Below are 21,678 nucleotides of genomic sequence, written 5' to 3' on the forward strand. Positions count from 1 at the left end.
TAATATATCCTTATCCTCTAGTAGTATATTTTGCACTGCTCAATGATAGGCTGACAAAACATGTGACGCCTTAGAAAAAGGAAGAAAACAAAAGAACACAGTACTAGGAATTGAAACCAAGACATAAAAAGATTGTTTCTTATCGTTATGAACGGAACCCCGCAAATTCCACTCTTCTAACAAAGATTTGGACACGTGGCATGTACCCACAAGCTTCTTGGTTTGTGCCTCTCATTCTCTGATTATCATGTTGTCATCTCCTGTTTTTAATGTCATATATTTGAGCTCCATTCTTAATTCTATTCTATAGAAATTGCTTCTGGAGCTTCTGGAGCACTCCCTCTTTTTTAAGGTGTGTAATTGCTCTTTTATGGTCATCTTTTTTTTTTCCTTCTTCAAATGTAACACAATATATATATATATATATATATATATATATTTTTTCTCTTTTTTTCTTTTGCATGCACACATGCTTTCTGGTTATATTTTGATTAGAAAACATTTGGTTTTGATTTGTGATTGTTTTCTTTTGTTATCTAATGAGTTTTTGGATTTGGTATTAAAACTTTTGTTTTTATGATGCAATCTCTTTTCTTGCATTTTGTGTGGAATATTTTGTTTTTGATTATGATTTTTTAGCAGAAATGTCTATTGGTATAATAATAAAGTAAACTCTGAGAAATGGCAAATGCTTTTAAGGTATAAAGTGAAGACTATGATGTTTGATGTTATACAATAAGGAGAATCCAGAAACAAGAAAAAGTAGCAGACACTTAATTATTCTTTACTTTGCCTGAGCAACTCAGGAGTAAGGTCTGCGTACACACTACCCTCCCCGACTCCACTTATGGGTTTACACTGGGTTTGATGTTGTTGTTGTTGTTGTTGTTGATGTCAGTGCAATTTAACCGAGTGTAACATGTTATTATTCTATTAGTAGGTTAATGTGTCAAGCTTGTTGATGAAGAATTATTTGTTGTTGTATGTCAATTTATACACAATCAGTACACAGAACTTAAACTCGTAAGAAATTTGACGTTCTATCGTTGATCTCTTTCAGGCCTTTAGGTGCCTATTCAGGAACTACAACATGAATGGGAGTGCTATTTTCTCGAATGGATTACACCTCTCTCTAGCGCTCGTGATAATATAACGCGGGTCTTCTTGACATAATTCCAAAATGGGGGGTGCTTGTTCATTAAAGAGAGACCAGCATGATGATGATAACATTAGTAGAAGAGGTTTCTCAAGTAGACGCTTCAAATTTGGTAGCTCAAATTGTCTACAGTCCTTCCTTCTTGAGAGTGTCATAGATTATCATCCGGGAGGAAGCGGTTGTCCGTCCCTCATGGAATTATGCATTCATAGAATACGTAAGGTGATTGATTTCCTCTTATATGTTCCATTAAGCATAGACGGATCGCGGTGGATATAAACTTAATAGGTCCAGCCTTTACTTTTATTAGTACTGAACGTATTGTACTTTTGAAATTATGGGTTTCAAAGTTAATATTTGTTGAAATTTTAGTTTCACTTATATATTCATGTTACGTGTCAAAAATACTGAGTTTAGCTGAACTCATTTAGTATAGGCTGCATCCGCCTATGCCGTTAAGGTTATTGAGTTCTTTTGGTTAAGGAGATCTTATGCTCTCTTCTATTAACAGGACCTTAACAGATATCATTCATTCTCAATGCTGCCAAGGGATATAAGCCAGTTGATATTCAACAATCTGGTTTATTCAAACTGTCTTTCGGATGATTGTATCGAAGCTTTTAGAGACTGTGCACTGCATGTAAAATCCCCACTCACATTGAAAATCATATTGAAAATTGCGAATCAAGTGATTTTTTAGTACAAGATCTTATAGGCCTATTTGTTTTGAAAGTTTTCTTTGTTGACAGGATATGTGGATGGGAGAATATAAAGGAGTTAAAGATAATTGGATGGATGTCGTCTCATTCACAAGGATCATCGTTACTGTCTGTATATATTGTTGGTTCTGATGTCACGGATTTTGGATTCAGTCTCTTGCAAAATTGCTCAAACCTCCAAGTGTTATCTTTCGATTGCTGTGACTGTATTTCTGAACAGGGGATAAAGCAAGTCAGTGGTAGTTATTTCTATTCTCTCCCGCAAATCGCAATAGTTTCTTATTCGCTTGCCAATGTGTATTGGTTTCTTGCAAGCCTGTTTTCCCCTATAGAAATGGAGTGTTATATGAAGACAAGAAAAACTGTTACTATCACTTTAAACAGCCTCTCTGCGCTCCCAGGGTAGGGGTAAGGTATGCGTACACCCTACCCTCCCCAGACCCCACCTATGGGAATCCACTGTGTGTTTTGCATTATCTTACTCTTTTACTTGTTGAATTGCGAAGAAGGTCAATTTGTGATTCAATCTGTTATGTTTCCTAGTAAACTGTACCGCGTGAAGGAGTTGCTTGGTGCTGACAATGGTTAAATTTGTGCCTTTCAGGTTTCTCAAATTTGACATATTTGAGTTTTAGAAAATGTGTTTCGGTTACTGCTGAAGCTATGCAAGCTTTATCCAGCTTAGATAAATTGGTTAAGTTGGATTTCGAGAGGTGTCCACAGATTCATGGAGGATTTGTTCATCTTCAAGGTTGGTTATGCTTTCTATTTTAGTTCATTGATCCTTGTGGACATGTTTCGGTTAATGCTCTCTTGTGGACCTACCGTAAATCTTGAGACAATTTGATTTCCACACCATGAAAAATGATTTATTTTTAATTGTTATAATCACCATTCGCGACTAATATTTGAATTTTATTCCACCATCTTGGTGAAGTTCAACTTAAAATATAGAGTACCTTTTTCTTTTCAGGTTTGACAAAACTTGAATCTCTCAGTATAAGATGTTGTCAGTGCATTACAGATTCAGATATGAAGCCTCTGGCAGGTATTGGCAGTGAATGTGCCTCAAAATCTTCAGACATGTCATCTTACTGTGCTTGTTATTATGTGAAAGTTTGCTCATATTCACGTGACGGACTTCAGGGCTTGCGAGTTTGAAGGAACTTCAGATTCTGTGTATCTACGTAACAGATTATGGAGTGTCTTATTTTAGAGGTACTAATTGGTATTTCTGTTGTAATTACTTTTGCATTGTCTTATGATGGTGATGATAGGTCCTATGAGGTCCATCCTGTAGTTTCCATGCTAGGGAGCCCTTGCATTGTATTTTGAAGTTATATTCTTGCTTTCTCTTCTACAAAATCACATGCAGAGTATTTTCTAACTTGAAGCCGAAGTTGGTCACAGCCTCTATAGCTTTGTTCTATGTTGTTCGGACTCTCTGAAAGCAGTGTATTTTTGGAGAATCCGACATGGGAGCCGCAGTATTTTGGAGAATCCATGCAACATAGGCTTTGTTCACTTTTTCCAGTTTATAAGACTGTCGAGTTGATTTGTGCAAGAACATAAAAACTTGATTTCGTTCTCCTGATGCCGGTAGCTCTTTCTTTGCATTTCGATATCTTGTATGATAAACTAGGAACTTTTTAGATGTAAAGCCTCCATCTTAGCTGGTTGCAAAAAAGTTGTATGAGCCATTGCAGTTTCTGATTTGAAAGGAAGGGGAAAATAAATTTTTTTTCCCTTTACGGGGCGAGATGTCACAGACTCAGACATTCAGTGCCAACTTGATCTTGAGAGTTTACAGTCTTTTTCTTACTGTATCCCTTAAATTACCTTTCCGATATACCTTTAGTTGTGCCTTTTCAGTTATCCCCTTTTAAGTACTCCCTCTGTCTCATTTTATAAGATGGTGTTGGACTTACACGGATTTTATGATGGTACTTCAACTTGTGTAACTTTAGTGGTAGTGAAAAAACAGTGGAAAAGTTAGTTTGATAGATAGAACATCTAAAATAAGAGTGTCATACAGTCTTTTTCTTACTGTGCTTATGTAAGTATCTAAGGTTGTTGTCTTTATAGTCTTTCTCCTTTATATATTGAGATTTTCTTTCCTTTCGATTTTTTAGGTTTGAACAAACTTGTTGTACTAAATATAGAAGGATCCCATGTTACTACTTCATGTTTGGATACTATCTCAGGTTTGCATTCTCTTGTCGCCTTTAAAATGCTTCTCATGTGGTTACACTCTGATATTTACACATGCAGATAGGTTGCAATACATTTTCTCTACCTTGTTGCTTCTAGAGGAGATTTTAATTGGTGTGGATTACATTATGTGGATGTCCTACCTATTTGGTTTTATCTTATCACGATAACATGTTGTTGCAGTCATAGAAGAAATCAGCAATGATTTCTAAAGTTACTCTCTGAGGATGGTAATAGTAGTGTTCTAATGACACCCTTTTTTTATTCTATAGCACTCCCTTCGCTGCAATCTCTAAATCTCAATAGATGTTGCCTGAGAGATGATGGATGCGAAAAGTTTTCAGGTAACTGGCAGATACCGTTATTTCTCATAGCGAACTGATTAGAGAAAGATAATGTTACATATTTAGCCAATTGTTGTGTACCGTGCAGCACTCAGCAATTTGAAGGTGTTGAATTTGGGATATAACCACATCACGGATGCATGTTTGGGCTATCTGGAAGGTCTGTCTTACCTCTTTGATTATGTTCATCGCAGATTATATTTCATTTTAAAATTTCGTTAATATTTTCAAACCCCCTCTATGCTTTTGAAGTCCAACATAAAAATCTCTGTCAAAGCGTTAGATTTACTGGATTGATCTCTTTCACATGGAGTGTATTATTATCTTCTATAGTTTTTGGTTATTTATTCCATAGGATCAATATTGCAGGTCTGACAAAATTGGAAGCCCTGAACTTGGACTCTTGTAGGACTACGGATGACGGACTGGCTCATTTAGCTGGTAAAGATAGCTCTTATTCTCCAAAAAGATTCTCCCTTCCATCCTCTTGATTTTGCAGATCAATAAAGCCAAGCCATAAAATTACATACTCCATTTAGTTTATGGATATTTCGTGTGTGCTAGAGGAATATTCCTTGTCTATGAGCTCTATATTATTTAGAGTCTTGGATAGACATGATGTGTTCATATATTGCAGACATGTTATGTTGAGTAATTTGTCTGTTGGACTAGTTTTAGTGATTGTCTACTTGCATTTTCAAAGGTTTAAAAAATGAATTTACAGCCATCTCGTTTAGTAAAATGGAAAATGTTTGGACTGCAAGATAGCGAATTTGGTGAGAATTCATCATCTATCTTGTCGGCTATGTTGCTCGGACTCTATGAAAATATCGCCCGGTGTGTGTCGGATCCTCCAAAAGTAGTGTATTTTTGGAGGATCCGACACAGGTGCGGCATCATTTTGGAGAGTCCACGCGACATATCTTCTCGGTGCTATTTTCATATTGTAGTTGCTGGTTTTGATTCATCTTCCATATACCAAGTTTATTGGATTTTTCTCTTTTATGTCGACTTTCTTGATAGTGTTTAAGTGCATTTCAGTGTCAATTCTTTTCACTTTTTCATATATCAGCAGCGAAACATTTGATAGTTTGATGTGATCGACTTCTTATTTTGCATGTTTTATGATAGATTTGAATGATTCATTTATTTTAGGTTTGGCCAAGTTGGAAGAACTCAACCTCAAATTCACCTTAGTAACCGATGATGGTTTGCAAAAGTTATCTGGATTGACACGTCTCAAGTCACTTAATCTGGATGTGCGCCAAATTACAGATTCCGGTCTTGCAATTCTCACAGGTAAGCCTTGGAAAATTATCTCTTGGCAGTGACTAAAGTTCAGAGTTCATATATAGTTTAGAGAGACGTAATCTCATAATCTTCTATTACTTATGGGAAAGCCTTTAATTAGACAGAGGAGTCGTAGATATCTAGTAAAACAATATGTATGTGCGCAGCATGGGACGAAGTGCTAATGCTTAGTAGATGCTGAATCCAAAATGTACTTATATTTTGAGATGTGACTCGCCGCAACAATTCCTCTGTAGCATGTGTAGCCATATCATATAAGTTCTTTTCCAGTTGATGCTGCTGCTAGAAACTTAAGCGTGTAATTCTTTTGGTTCTACGGAGTATAGGTTTTACTGCTATGATTCAAACTTTTCTTTGGGTCAATTTTTGTTAGGCATTGAGTCTTATCTCAGGTGCTAAGATGTGTTCTTCTCTTCCTATATCTTAACCTGGTTCTGTTTATGGAGCCTTAATCTTAGGTCACGGGCACTAAATTAAGTCCCCCTCTTTTGGTGCTTATGCTAAGTTTAGTTCTGTGTCGTGAGAATTCATCATAAATGGATATATATTTAGCAGGTGTCTTGGTAATTAACAATATGTAGTGGTACTCAGTTTTGTAGATATTCCAGCTAACGAGTTTTTCATTTTCAAATTCTGAATGTGTATCAATATTTCATCAGATTTCAGAAATCTGCAATCGCTAGACCTTTGTGGTGGTGCATTAACTGATGCTGGAGTCGAGAATATAAAGGATCTTTCTTCCCTGATGTTTTTGAACCTTTCACAGAACCGAAATTCGACAGATAAAACCTTGGAACTCCTATCAGGTAATTTTTTTCTATTCAGTAGGCCACATGCAAATGCAGGTGGGAATCCAAACATGATGAATTCAAATGTTAGGCTCTTAGCGTTGAACTCATTGTGCTTTCAAATTTGTGGGTTAGAATTTGATATCTGTTGCAATCTTAACGGGTTTTCACATATAAATATCAATGTTCCTGTTGAGAATACTAGATTTAGTTTAATCCATGGATTAAACGTAGTCTCCGTCCACATCTACATGTATGTATTCAGAAGCGGAATACTGTGTGCAACTCTGCAAAAGTTATAAGTAGTTCTTAATCTGCCAAGTTTGTGACACACTGTCCAAATGTTTATCTATCATGTGTCCAAATATGGATTCAAGAGTGGGTCTGATTTACTGGACCTAATACTTTCAGCTCGAATAACATATACATACGTAAAAAGGTTTTAAAATGTTAATACTTGATATATTACTACATTTCTTTTGAATCCTTTGATTCTAACTTCTGGACTTGCATGTGTGTGTGTGTGTTAGTGGAGGGCTTAAAAAGAAATGTGTAGATAGCAGATTATTCATAGAGCCCATGGCCTGCTAGAAACCAGGGACGGATGCGTGCAGCTGTTGAGCAGTGGGTTCAGTTGCAGCCAGTTTATTCGACAAGTAACATAGAGATGCATGTGAAAACCCGTTAAAATTTCAAGAAATATTAAATCTGAGCCTATAGTTTCAAAAGTATAATGATACTAATAAACTTACATGTTGAACTCATCAAATTTAGGTCTTGTACCCGTCTCTGTTGGAGAACAAGGTTGTTTATCTTTTTTCATGGTTTGGCCTAATTTGACATCTCTTCTGAAAATGCAGGACTGACATTATTGGTATCTCTAAATGTCTCAAACTCTTGCATCACCAATCATGGATTGCAACATTTGAAGCCTCTGAAGAATTTGCGCTCGTTGGACTTGGAATATTGCAATGTGACAGCATCTGAGATTATGAAACTTCAAACGAATGCCCTTCCAAATCTTGTGAGATATCGGCCTAATCAACTCTAGCATAGCTCTTTCTTTCCCCGGTCTGCTTTTGAAGGAGATGCCTTCGCAACCTAATCCGGTAGGGTCAGACGGCTTTCATTGTCCCAGCTTGGCAAATCACATCCCGAACGACACATTATCTAGGTTCATCAGGTATGTACAGTAAATAAACAATCATTTGTGTGTGTAAATAAACAAATAACAGCAAGGGGTCTATATCTATGCATAACAATGGGGTTATTGTTTTAGCTTTTTCGATCTTGATTGTGAAAGTTAAACATATTTCTTGAAAGTTTCGATATCCATATCTATGGCTTGAATTCCAAGGAATCCATTCCCCATATGGATTCCATCCTTCACACTATGCAGCATGTAAATAAACCATGTTTTTCAACTCTTCTATTGTAAAAAGTGTCTATTTTTTGGCTTCTTCCATTAAGATAATTGCTCCAAGTTCTTCCCTTATATTCTTTTCAACCTCAAGATTTGTGAAAACAAGCCAAATGAACCAAGTAAGGCATGAGTTAATTCCATCACGACCCGCGAACATGAAATTCAATATTGTATACCTGTGGCGGAGCCACATTGAACGTTCGCCGAAAAATTATATTATATTGCTATATAATTTTTTATTTATTTTATGTATATTTACCATACGTTGACTCCCCTTCATTTTTTGATGTATCTAATTATTTTTATATTGACACTTCTTGATGAAAATTCTGGCTTCGCCACTGTTAATACCTCAAGAATTTATTACCAAATTTCATCCCAATTTCTGTTTCTCCATCATTGACTATGCATAATGTTAATAAATCAAAACCTTTTTCTTCTTCCTTAGTTTTTTGCTCATTTGCTCAACTCATCATGTCTCATCAATGTATACTAATATTAATATATAACTTGGTCAACAACTTCTACTGCTTTACTTAGTTTCTTTTCTGGTCCAACTTCCAGGATCAAAGCCAGTGACTAATTTACATATATCAAAAATGAATCTCTTGAAAACAATCTTGCAAATCCACAATTCTGTCTTCTTTATTACACATGAATTCAAGGATTGGAATTAGGCCACCTTTCACCTTGTCATCAATAGTTTTCACCAAAAACTTGTGGTATCTTTGATTAATGATCAATGCTTTGGCATATTCCCTTTGTTTCTTCCTCGAATACAACAACAACAAACCCAGTGAAATAATATAAGCGGGGTATGGGGAGGTGGTGTGTACCCAGACATTCCCCTACGCTGTGAATGGTAGAGAGGTTGTTTCCGATATACCCTCGACTCAGTTTCTTCCTCGGAATTAAAAATCCCATCACCTAAAACATCAAAAAATTTCTTGAATTCTGGCCCTTTTGGAATATTTTGAAATTTTGCACTCATGATATAATGCACATTTGCAGGATCCACTGTGACAAGAATGTCCATATTAGTAAACCAAAGGTCTTTTAGCAAGAAAGTACCTCCAGTTCTTGAAAGTACATCTCCAGCCCATTCATGAATTCTATGAAAATTGAGAAAAAGACTCGGGGGCATCCCAAAAAATGGATAATTCCTTGGTAGGCCATTTTTATTATTTTCTAAAAACCAGAATATAAGAAAGAAAAAGAATGCTATAAAGATTTCAAGGTACCCTATTGAGGCCACAGACAGAACTCTGTTTAGGTATTAGGAAGGGGAGGCATGCGCGGAGCCAGGATTTTTATTAAGGGGTCAAAATATAAAGAAACAAATTAACTTACCAAAAAGTCAATGGGTGTCATTATATCGTATATATATATATATTTTTTTTAAAATTACCGAGTTAAACAGTGTAATTTTCTGACGAAGGGGTGTCGGCTAACACCCGTTGGATGCATACTAAGGGGAGGACACACTAACATGGGGGATGTATGACTGAAGGCATGCATGGAGATTCTGTCTGTCCGAGGTTCGAGAATCTGTGAAACAATATCTAAGGCTAAGGTTACTTCAAGATAAGTGAAAGCCATATTTCTTCCCTAATAATGTGTATTTGTTTGGAGCTTTTTCCCTTGATGCATGCTTATGAAAAACCCTCTGTTCTATTTATAGGATTTTAAGAGGGGAAGCAAAAATCATTGTGTTTATCTTTCTTGCCTATTTCTTGAAGTTATAATATATTAAGATGAATGTCCACTTCAGTGACGTCTTCTTACTGTCCTAGGAAGAAGGAAAGGATAAAAGATCCCACGAACAGGGTTAGCGTAAGAAGAGCTTTTGCAAGAAGGGCGTCGTTCTCAGATGGGCAGATGGAGCTATGAGACTAGTGCAAACAATATGTTGAAATAGTAGATTTAGTAGTCTGCTTTCTTTCTCCGGGTATGAACTCCTCCCTTGAGGAAGGCCCCTGTTGTGGCAATTCAACCCGGTGAGCACAACTCTTGCTCGGGTAGGTGGTGCCGTTTTCCGGCAACTTGCTAAATTCCACCATGCAGCGGCCATCGCCTACCCTAATGCTAATAATCTTAGCAGTATTAAATGATTTATACGAATAAATTCATTAGCCACAGAAATGTGTGTAAAAGAGACTAATCGCACTTAAAAACTTGAGTACTTTGTCGTTGAGTTAGCATCCCCAAGAAAATATTAAAAAAAATTATATGGTGCCTCGAACAATGTGATATCTCACATCGGGTAAATCCTTAATCCTTTCCCTATTAAATTTAAAATTTAATAGTCAAAAATTTGGAGTGTCTAGACTAGAGACAGATTCAGGATTGAATTTTATGAGTTTACATTTAAAATTTTATTATATTCCATCGAATTAAAGAATTCAAAATTTATTATTTGTACATATTTAATTTGACAAATATACCGGGCTTGAGCCGAAGCTATGAGTTTAGTGAAACCCATAACTTGTATTCTAAATACCCCTCTTATTCTCGACACAAGAAAACAGATTTTTTTCTAAACCCCTTTCTTGTAGAGTTAAATCAATACAAATATTGTTAAAAACTTATCCCCAGTAGAGTAAATGAATGCATTTCCAAGGTAAATCCACGTAAGATTTGTTTTCCAAATCATAAGTAGCACATCCATTTAAATATCGTTAAATCGATTTTCCCAATTATTTAATTAGTGTTGAAACATAGTAATGATGACCTAATTGGCTAATTCACACAAAGCAGCAGCTTTACTAAAGAACAATCTAACAAGGGATATTGACAAGGCAAAAGTAAATAAATATTCATAAAGTGACATTTGCAACTCATTTAATGCAAAGGATAATGGCAAATTGATATAGCTTAGGCCGGCTTTACTTGATCATATTATTTATAGGATTTAACTTTTAAACTTCGAGTGTATAAAGAATTTTTTTACTATCAATGTATTTTAACTTGTTGTACTATCAATGTATTTTAACAGACAATTCTTTCTTATTTTTTAAAGTACTTATTATACTTTTGATAGATAACATGTACTTATCTGTTACTCCCATGTTTTCGTACGTGAGAGTATGTCGTAAGTCAAGTGACGTAAGCTTAGAAATAAGATCGTCTTTGAAAGTATATAAAGTAAATTAATCATGTTACCTTGGACGTTACAAATATTTAAGATCATGAATAATAAGAACCAATAGTGTTGAAAGACTTAGAAGCTAAACGAATTGAACAAAATAAGTTTCATCGAAAGTCGACAAGCGGGGAAAGTTATAACATATACTTTTGGAGTGAGACTAGGGTGCTTAACATGATAATAAGGTTATGTTATGAGTTATTTTAGTCGTATGATAGTCGCGTGTTACGTCTTGGAGTCAAGCAATTCATGGAACAAAAGTTGGCAAAGGTCATCCCAAATTACATTCATAATATGCTGAAAATTAGGTAATATGTAGCTGATCGTTTCTCCCAATATACTTGGAATTAAGGGATGATCCACATACCAAATTTAAGCTCTACGAGTCTAGTTTCCAACGCATTAAACCGTTTGTCGATACGACGTCGGAGTAGAGAGATATTCGCATTTTGTGAGACTGCGTAAGCAGCTCCCATGGGACGTACCCCACTTAGGCGGTGGGTGATTCTTCAATCTTTAAAGATCGGGTCAAGGCTCATTTGGGGTCATTTTTTGACCCAACCAGACCCTATACTCTCCCAAAACACTCTCAAAGCAATCTCCATTATTTTAGAGTGAAAACCAAAGAGAAAAACATGAATTTGACGCTAGAGATCCCTTAGTGGTTGCTAGATCGTAGCCCTTCATCTTGTGGCTGTTTTGGAGGATTCTTCAAGTGAAATATTGTCTACATGTCCCATTGTACTTAATATCATGTTGGCTATGTTGTTAAGTTAATGAATTAATGACTTTAGGGTTAAATGGTTCAAAAGGGATTCAATCTGAGCTTGTCGTTTGTCGTGTTAAATAGTAGTTTCGTTAGTGATGTTTATGCACTTGTTGTTATGTAGCTTGATTTGTGTTGTGGTTCTGAAATTATATAGGTAAAAGTTGTATGGGTTCATGTTGGTTGATGGACTTGGTAAAGTAAGGTTACAGGGGAGATGCTGCCCAAATATACATAAACGAGCTACTAGTTTAAGTTGCGTACTTAGCCTTTACTCAGCACTGATTTTGAATCTCTTTATGTTATGGTAGATTGAGTTGAGTTGTTTAAAGAATTGCTTGGAAGGTATTAAGGATTCAACGGAGTTAATGTATGTTAAGGCTATCCTTTTTTTCCTATTGGCATGATCCATATGATACAACTAAACGAACAAACATGCAACTTTCACAAGTAACTTTATTCTTAGAAGTACTAGAGTTGCCTATGTTCTTGATTCTCCATGTGTCCCATTATTATATGGTTTGTTCATGGGTCTCAGAAAATACGTAAATTGATAAAGTTTATCCGAAGGCATAATGATCTTATGACATTCCCAGAGATCTTATTGACTTACTTCATTATGCATTGCATTTATTTATACATGTACATTGACTCAGGACCAGATGGCGTTATATACGCGTATATTATATGTACATGGGGTATGGGAAAAAGTTACGACGTTATATACGCACCACCACCTGATCAACTAGTATACGTTGATGATTTCACCCACAGAGGCCGAGATGATATAATAGGATATCCTCAGAGGCTTGATAACGTTATGTACGCATACACTTATGCATGATATGACATTTATACGCATATGCATGACATTATAAATTTTTCATGATTCACAAAGTTATTCAGAGACTTACATGTTGAGTTCTTTAATCTATGTTTCTTTCATGTCTTTTATATACTGCTTTTCATGCCTTACATACTCGGTACTTTATTTGTACTGACGTCCCTTTTTCCTGGAGACGTTGTGTTTCATGCCCGGAGGTCCCGATAGACAGGTTGACAGTCCTCCTAGTAGGCTATCAGCTCAGAGGAAGGTGTTGGTGTTGGTGCACTCCACTTGCTACGGAGTTACCTATTTGGTCAGTATGCTTTGGACATGTATAGACTGGTATGGCGGGTTCCTATCCTGGCCTTTGTGACATTTATGTACTCTTAGAGGCTTGTATACATGTGTCATGTATATGGCTGATTGTATGGCCTTGTCGGCCTATGTTTTGAGTGTACAAATGATCATTTCGGTCGTATAGGCCCGTATGTCACATGTATGAGTTTGTATACTATGTTTTGTCATCCTATGTCGAGCATTCCCGTATATTTTATTCTAGTCATCTCATGACGGCCCTTCTGACCCACTTACCCATGATGGTATGATAAGAAAGATATATTACATTGGTACTCGGTTGATTAAGGCACCGGGTGTCCGTCGCGGCCCTGCGGTTTGGGTCGTAACAAAAGTGGTATCAGAGCAGTTCTGTCCTAGGGAGTCTACAAGCCGTGTCTAGGAGAGTATTGTTTGTGGGTGTATTGTGCACCACCACTTATAAGCAGGATACTACAGGGAATTTAGAACTGTTACTCTTTCTTCTTACTCTAAATCGTGTGGTAGAGCTCATTTGTAAGAATTCAAACTCCTAAATTCTATTTTATTCGTAATACAACGATACCTACATCTAGAAAGACAGTTGGTAAGAGATTAAATGTGGTTGTGGAAGAGTTGAGGCAGAGGAACTCGATTTTGCATCATGCTTATGATGAGTAACTGTGAGGTCTTCAACATATCATTTGTGTACTAAGACGTGTAAGCTTCTTGAAAAGGAGACCTAAGGCATGAATATCTATCCACCCATATGGTAAAAAGCAATAAGAGAATTAAAAGGTGGATACACATTTCAACAAGTAAAAGAAGCAAGGTGAAGTAGGGTACAAGGTACCTAGTTAGTGAAAATTATCAGTATTTACGGTTCAGACAGAGAAATATAAGCATTCCGAGTTACTTTCAACAGTAACAGAGATATATACAATTGGCTGTCACACCCCTTTTTCTACCCGCAAAATAATATTGTGTGAATTAAAGGATTTTTCCAATTAAAGTGATAAAATTGAGTAAGGATTATTTTATTTACAGAGTCGCCACTTAGAATTGATTTTGTTGGTGTTCCAAGTCACCTTTTATTTGAATCCCTAATCAAAGGAAGATTTGACTCTATTATTATTGGTCTGCGAAAATAAAGTCCGGGTAAGGAATTCTGTTAACCGGGGAGAAGGTGTAAGGCATTCCCCGAATCCCGTAGGTTCTAGCACGGTCGCTTTTATTGACTAAAATTTGGCTTGAATTATTTTTGGATAAGGTGTGTATTATTTGCCTTAAGTTACTATTGTCTAGTGCTGCTTAATAATTAATAATTTTGGCCTAGAAGCGTGCAAGCACACAAAGTCCTTATTTGATTATATGTATTAAAACAAAGAACGTGTCGGTACACATGGTTTAAATACAATTAATATTGAAAAGTCAAGGAGCGGGAATGCACACATGACTACTTTATTTTTTAAAAAAATATCGACCAAGGACCGTGTATGAACACATGGTCTACATCTCAAACGTGCCTAAAATTGCCTATCGCTTAAATTAATTAAAAAGCGCTTCTTTTTTATTTATTACTTGTTCGACTGGGAAAAAAAAATTATTAAAAATATTTTTTTCACTAATGCAAGACATTAAACCCGGGTAAGCTTATGTTAAACTTTCATGGTATTGGGCCACTTATTTTATTTAACAAAAGACAATTTATTGGTTTTAAAGAAAATGCCCATCTTGCTTTCTATTGTCATTGGGCCTACAAATTTTAGCTTATTTGGCCCATGTTGCTTAAGAGCCTTGATGACCAAGACAATACAAAATAACAAGTATTCTTCTACGCCCAAATTGCTTGTTACATTGATGTCCAAACTATGAAAAAAAAAAATTCATAAAAGAAACTTACATGCCAATTATTATCTTTTATCTTCTTAACCAACTATTTCTTAAGGACTAACATAATATTTCTACTCATCTACACCAATCATGGCACTAATCAAACTACACTCATTAACAACATAGAAACCACGACTAAATATAAAAACTACAAAAAACGGTAATACTTCATTGCTAAAGAGAAGAACTATATTAAGTATAACATTATGTTGACTATAATTCAAAGCATCAAAACATTTGAAGCTAGAAGTCTTTCTTAGATAATTATACATGAACCATGAAAGTAACTCACGAAAAAGAGCCCAAACTAAACAAACATGGTTAAAAGTGGGGTCTTTATCTTTTCCTTAAACTAAGTAATCTTAACATAATGCAATTTCAATCACATATATAAAGAAGAAAACGATAATTTAACTAATTTTTAACAGATTTACATGATGATAACACTAATATAACATTCATCTTGAAACAAAATCAGATGTAATATGTTCTATCAACCAAACCGGGATCAAATCCTTCTTATTATCATCAAGAATCTGCAATATAAGAATTTGAAAGTTACCTGATTTGTGGAATAATAAAATACAGCAGTGCAGCAACAAAAAAACTCAGCAGCAAATACAGTAGAAACAACAGCAACTCAAGTGTTAAGACAACCCAGAAAACTCAACAAAGATGGTTGAAACTGGTAGCTATCAACTTCACAAATTGCCTAAGGGTTCTTTCTATTTTTCTCGAGGTTTTTACACTCAAATAATCCTCACAAAACTCTGAAATTTCATCTTGTTATATATATTAAGCTGCTGATTTTTCTCAAAGATATATGTCTTTAAGCAACTCTCCAAGATGTGTCTCAATATAAGATAGAGTGTGTAATAGAGTGTCCCCTTTTTCAGTCAGTAGGCCTCTGCATTCTAAGTGTAAGAGAGTCCCTTTTATATGAGAAAAACAGCCCTTTCAATAGGCAAATAAAGTTAGATTTTTTGGACAGATTTTGGTTCACCAAAAATCTGTCCAAAAGACTGACTTTGTGTGCTAAACACTGTTCAAAGTCTGTCCCAAAGGTGAAAAGACAACCTGAAAATCTGCTGTGTCAGAAGCAAGGAGAAAAAATACCCTTTCAGCCATCCTACTAGTAAAAGTAAGCTACTATTACCCTATTTTGTGATAAAATAAACTAAACTTCACATTTTAACCATCAACAACAAACTACTTGCTCAACATAAATCAAACTTGGACAACTATGAACTGACAAAGCATAGACGAGACTAAAAACGTAATTGAACTAAGTATTAAAACCAACTTGATGGGAATGAATTCGATTTGTGCAAACTAATTACTAAACAAACAACTAATTCACAAACTAATGCTCAAAACAGAACGAGCATCGTTATCAATCGGACAAAGACTAACAACAACTAAATAATCGACTAACTAAGTGAATAATTTAACTAATACACTAAAGATCATGTTTAAATCAATAACGAATCTAACAAACCACTAAACTAAATAGAGATAGCTAATTAAACAAACCTAACTTGAAACTCTAATTAACAAGAAATAACCAAAATAGAAAAATAACTAAATAAATAAAAATCAGAAACTAATCTACTAAATAATAAAAAAAAATCAGAAATTAATTAAAGAGATGACGATTATACTTAACAAGTATGCTTGAAGCCGTTCGAGCCACGAGAAGACGCCGGAGATGCTAAAAGGCGACTACCCGACTCCGAAACGCATGTTTCTTTCGGGTAGATGCTAGAACGAAATGTGTTTCAGCATCTCGCCAAAAGAAATGAGTGTCTTTGAGTCGAAAAATAGCTAAAATGGGGGTTCAGGGCATTTTGGCGGTGGTGAGGCGGTGGAGCCGTGGCGGCAGCGAGGAGCGGGCCGGCGGCAACGGGGATTTTGGGGGTGAAATGGGTAGGAAAAGATAGGTCTCGTGGAGCTCTATCCATTCATGTATGTGTTGTAGGGTGGTGTTGGCCGGAGCTTCAAGAATTTGGACCAAAAAGTGGCGGCTAAAGTTTCTTAGATCTAAAATTCAAGGAGTTTGAGGGTTTTTTGAAGGAATTGGTTTGGAGATATGGGAAGAGAAGGTTGTGGAGATTATATGGTGTTAATTTGGAGGTGGTCCGCCGTCGGTGGGTGATTTCCGGCGGCGGCGGAGAGAAGAGAGAGAGAGAGAAGAGAGAAAGAGTTATTGAGGAAATGAGTGAATTTTTTAGATTTTTGAGGCTTTAAATACCTCTTGAGAGATCAAATATGGACCATTAGATCAAGGGTTGATCAATGGGTGAGATTTGATCTTGGGTCACTTAATGAAACGACGTAGTTTTGAGGCAAAACTACGTCGTTCCGGACCCTTTCAAAGGCAGCCCCTTATCTTGTACTTTTGGCCACTTTCTCTTTCAAATTTGGCCCAATTTCTTTCTTAATCCAACTTATTAAACTAAATTTACACAAACAAATAAATTAATTAAGTAACTTATTCAAATGATCAATTAACTAGATTAATTCACCAATTGAATAGTTAGTTAATTCCTAAAATACACAAATAAAGAAAGAACTATTTTTTGGGGGTATTTTTATGATAGGAAATATGCAATCAAAGACACAAAAATTGGAAAATATAATTAAATCAACAAAACACTAATGATTTTAGGAGGTGTTAAAATAGTACAAAAATTAGGTATTCACAGCTGCCCCTCTTTGCTCGAGAACATGAAGAGTTTTCGTGCAAAGAAAAGTGAATGTCATGGCTAATTTTTGCTCACATATTACTCCAATGAAAGCATTTTTTTTAAATGGTGACCGAACCCTGCTTCCGAGGTAGCCTACATATCCTTGTTTAGAGGAATCAGGTCAGTGTAGTTCTGGGAAAATTTGGTAGCTGGGACTACCAGACACTAGATTTAAGACTGTTGTTGCTGCTGTTGTTGCTGTTACTATTACTTGCTGCTTGCATCAAAAGGAAAAGAGAAAGAACTACATATGTCTGGAAACTAAGAGTTACAAAATTCCTAATTTATGTGTCTTGTGGAGTCAAATCTTAATTCTTGACCTGCTCGCTTGTGTTGACCTTAGATTGGATCTTGATGCTCTTTGAGGAAAGGATCATGGCTCATTCTCGATTGCTTGCTTTCCGGATTAGAGTTCGGGAAAATGAAACTCGAGAAGCTGGGCTGCTGACACATTATCCAAGCTAACTCCAACTATCTTGTGACCGAAAAACTTTTTTATTATGATGAGAAAGCTGAAACTGCAAGCTTTAATCGTCACAACATGGGCTCTACGGCAGGGCCTGCAAAGCCATCAAAGACAAACAAAACGAACAAAATTTTCTGCCCCAGTTTGGCACCGAGAAAATTTTGCGAGTTATTGGGTAAAACTGCATGTCACCTTATTTTATTTGAAAGATCCAAAAATGAAACTAAAGGCTCCGAAAAGGAAATTCTTATCTTAGGTATAAAATTGATATAACTTGGACTTAGGAGGTGCGTGTCCCATGGGTATCATTGGAATGGCTGTGAGATTGAAGGACTCGAACTAGGAATTGCATCTCCTTGGAATAATGACTCATATTAGGGAGTGCATCTCCTATTAAAATGAATACGGTTGACCCAAGCTAGAAAGTGTGTCTCCTACGAGTGAGGTTGAAAGACTCAGACTAGGAAGTGTGTCTCCTAGGATTAATGGTTCATATTAGGAAGTGTGTCTCCTATTGGAATGACTCAAGCTAGGAAGTGTGTCTCCTACGAGTGAGGTTGAAAGACTTGGAGGGAGTGTAATTAGGGGTTGACGCGCTGTATCACTAAGAAAGAATGTAACTAGGGGTTGGCGCCCTGTATCACTAAGAAAGAATGTAACCAGGAGTTGGCGCCCTGTATCAATAAGGGGGAATATAATCAAGGGTTGGCGCCCAAACTAGGAAGCGCGTCTCCTACGAGTGAGGTTGAAAGACTTGGAGGGAATGTAACCAGGGGTTGGCGCCCTATATCACTGAGAATGAATGTAACCAGGGGTTGGCGCCCCGTATCACTAACGAAGAATGTAACCAGGAGTTGGCGCCCTGTATCACTAAGGGGGAATATAATCAAGGGTTGGCGCCCAAACTAGGAAACGCGTCTCCTACGAGTGAGGTTGAAAGACTTGGAGGGAATGTAACCAGGGGTTGGCACCCTGTATCACTGAGAATGAATGTAACCAAGGATTGGCTCCCTATATCACTAACAAAGAATGTAACCAGGGGTTGGCGCCCTGTATCACTAAGGGGGAATATAATCAAGGGTTGGCGCCCAAACTAGGAAGTGCGTCTCCTACGAGTGAGGTTGAAAGACTTGGAGGGAATGTAACCAGGGGTTGGCACCCTATGTCACTGATAATGAATGTAACCAGGGGTTGGCGCCATGTATCACTAACAAAGAATGTAACCAGGGGTTGGCGCCCTGTATCACTAAGGGGTAATATAATCAAGGGTTGGCGCCCAAACTAGGAAGTGCGTCTCCTACGAGTGAGGTTGAAAGACTTGGAGGGAATGTAACCAGGGGTTGGCGCCCTGTGTCACTGAGAATGAATGTAACCAGGGGTTGGCGCCCTGTATCACTGAGAATGAATGTAACCAGGGGTTGGTGCCCTGTATCACTAACAAAGAATATAACCAGGGGTTGGCGCCCTGTATCACTAAGGGGAAATATAATCAAGGGTTGACGCCCAAACTAGGAAGTGCGTCTCCTACGAGTGAGGTTGAAAGACTTGGAGGGAATGTAACCAGGGGTTGGCGCCCTGTATCACTGAGAATGAATGTAACCAAGGGTTGGCACCCTGTATCACTAACAAAGAATGTAACCAGGGGTTGGCGCCATGTATCACTAAAGGGGAATATAATCAAGGTTTGGCGCCCAAACTAGGAAGTGCGTCTCCTACGAGTGAGGTTGAAAGACTTGGAGGGAATGTAACCAGGGGTTGGCACCCTGTGTCACTGAGAATGAATGTAACCAGGGGTTGGTGCCCTGTATCACTAACAAAGAATATAACCAGGGGTTGGCGCCCTGTATCACTAAGGGGGAATATAATCAAGGGTTGGCGCCCAAACTAGGAAGTGTGTCTTCTACGAGTGAGGTTGAAAGACTTGGAGGGAATGTAACTAGGGGTTGGCGCCCTGTATCACTGAGAATGAATGTAACCAAGGGTTGGCACCCTGTATCACTAACAAAGAATGTAACCAGGGGTTGGCGCTCTGTATCACTAAAGGGGAATATAATCAAGGTTTGGCGCCCAAACTAGGAAGTGCGTCTCCTACGAGTGAGGTTGAAAGACTTGGAGGGAATGTAACCAGGGGTTGGCTCCCTGTATCACTGAGAACGAATGTAACCAGGGGTTGGCGCCCTGTATCACTAATAAAGAATGTAACCAGGGGTTGGCGCCCTGTATCACTAAAGGGGAATATAATCAAGTTTTGGCGCCCAAACTAGGAAGTGCGTCTCCTACGAGTGAGGTTGAAAGACTTGGAGGGAATGTAACCAGGAGTTGGCGCCCTGTATCACTTAGAACGAATGTAACCAGGGGTTGGCACCCTGTATCACTAACAAAGAATGTAACTAGGAGTTGGCGCCCTGTATTACTAAGGAGGAATATAATCAAGGTTTGGCACCCTGTATCAGTGAGAAAGAATGTAACCAGGGGTTGGCACCCTGTATTAATAAGAGAGAATATAGCCAGGGATTGGCACCCTTTATCGCTGAGAGAATATAACCAAGGGATGGCGCATTGTATCACTTAGATAGAAAGTAACCAGGGATAGGATACCTTGTATTAAAGTGGAACCTCACTAAGGATTAGTGTACCTTAGGTTGGAAAATACATCTAGGAATTGGTGTACCCTATACTGAACATGCGACTAGGGTGTGGTGTGCCCTATATCAAAATGGGACCTCAACTAAGGACTGATGTACCTTATGTTAGAAAATACAGTGGTTGATGAAGTAATTATGGGCATGCCTAGAAAGCAGAAGTAGAGTCTTTGAAGAACTTACATTTGGTACATTCGTACTTTGAGAACTTCATTTCTACGCTACTTTGTTTCCTACTTCAAACAAAGAAAGATTTGTGAGTTTAACAGTGGTGGTCGGTTTGTGGCCTTGATGCTCTGAGTAGTTTGAATTTGCGGCCACCTTGCTAAAAAAGAACTGATTATTTCAGCGCGATACCGAGTTGCTCGGATACTCTGTATTGCTTTCTGGAAATCTTGGTTTTCCATCATTTCCCTCGACTATTTTCGTACCCGAATGTCTAAGGTGATGTTGAACCTTGTCTATAAAGCAAGTCTTCACTTTGGAGGTTTTTTCCTTTAAAAATCAAACTTGATTATCTTGCACCCGATATCAGTTTGTGTCTGTGGTGCTATCATCTTTTCCCATGAAGCAAGTCTTACTTAGTGACCTTTTCGATTTCTTCGAAACACTTTGTTCGGCTTATCAGAGGAAATCAGAGTTGGATTTGTGCCTTTGTCAATACCGTGTATGCCTTACATCATTTGTTTTGCACTTACGGGGAACGGTGACCAATTTTGTGTCCCTTTCTTTGTTGGCTTCTAAGCAAATAGACCAGCAAAGTTTTCTCTTTGGAACTTTCGTCTGCATGAAACCTCAGATATCGTTTAATCTCAACAACTTATTGTGCATGTTGCCTTCTGGATATGTCCTCTTTGATGTGCTAGGATAGAACTCATTTTGTATAGTTAGAAAGCCGGTAACAGAATTTGAAATCATTTCTCTTTTGT

General features: G+C 37.2%; 1 protein-coding gene across 1 annotated transcript; it reads left to right on the forward strand.

The window, feature by feature from the left end:
• Positions 1-216: 216 nt before the first annotated feature.
• LOC107776078 (uncharacterized) lies at positions 217-10,194 on the forward strand. The gene is given in 16 exon segments (XM_075241606.1): positions 217-352; positions 1,061-1,378; positions 1,668-1,796; positions 1,906-1,962; positions 1,964-2,114; positions 2,480-2,626; positions 2,849-2,923; positions 3,022-3,093; positions 4,008-4,079; positions 4,359-4,430; positions 4,519-4,590; positions 4,800-4,871; positions 5,586-5,729; positions 6,341-6,547; positions 7,390-7,712; positions 9,391-10,194. Coding segments are annotated over 14 exon segments (1,659 nt in total). The 5' UTR covers positions 217-352; positions 1,061-1,180; the 3' UTR covers positions 7,581-7,712; positions 9,391-10,194.
• Positions 10,195-21,678: the final 11,484 nt, after the last annotated feature.

This window comes from Nicotiana tabacum, chromosome 21, assembly GCF_000715075.1.
Source record: "Nicotiana tabacum cultivar K326 chromosome 21, ASM71507v2, whole genome shotgun sequence".
In the NCBI taxonomy this organism is placed as follows: Eukaryota; Viridiplantae; Streptophyta; class Magnoliopsida; order Solanales; family Solanaceae; genus Nicotiana; species Nicotiana tabacum.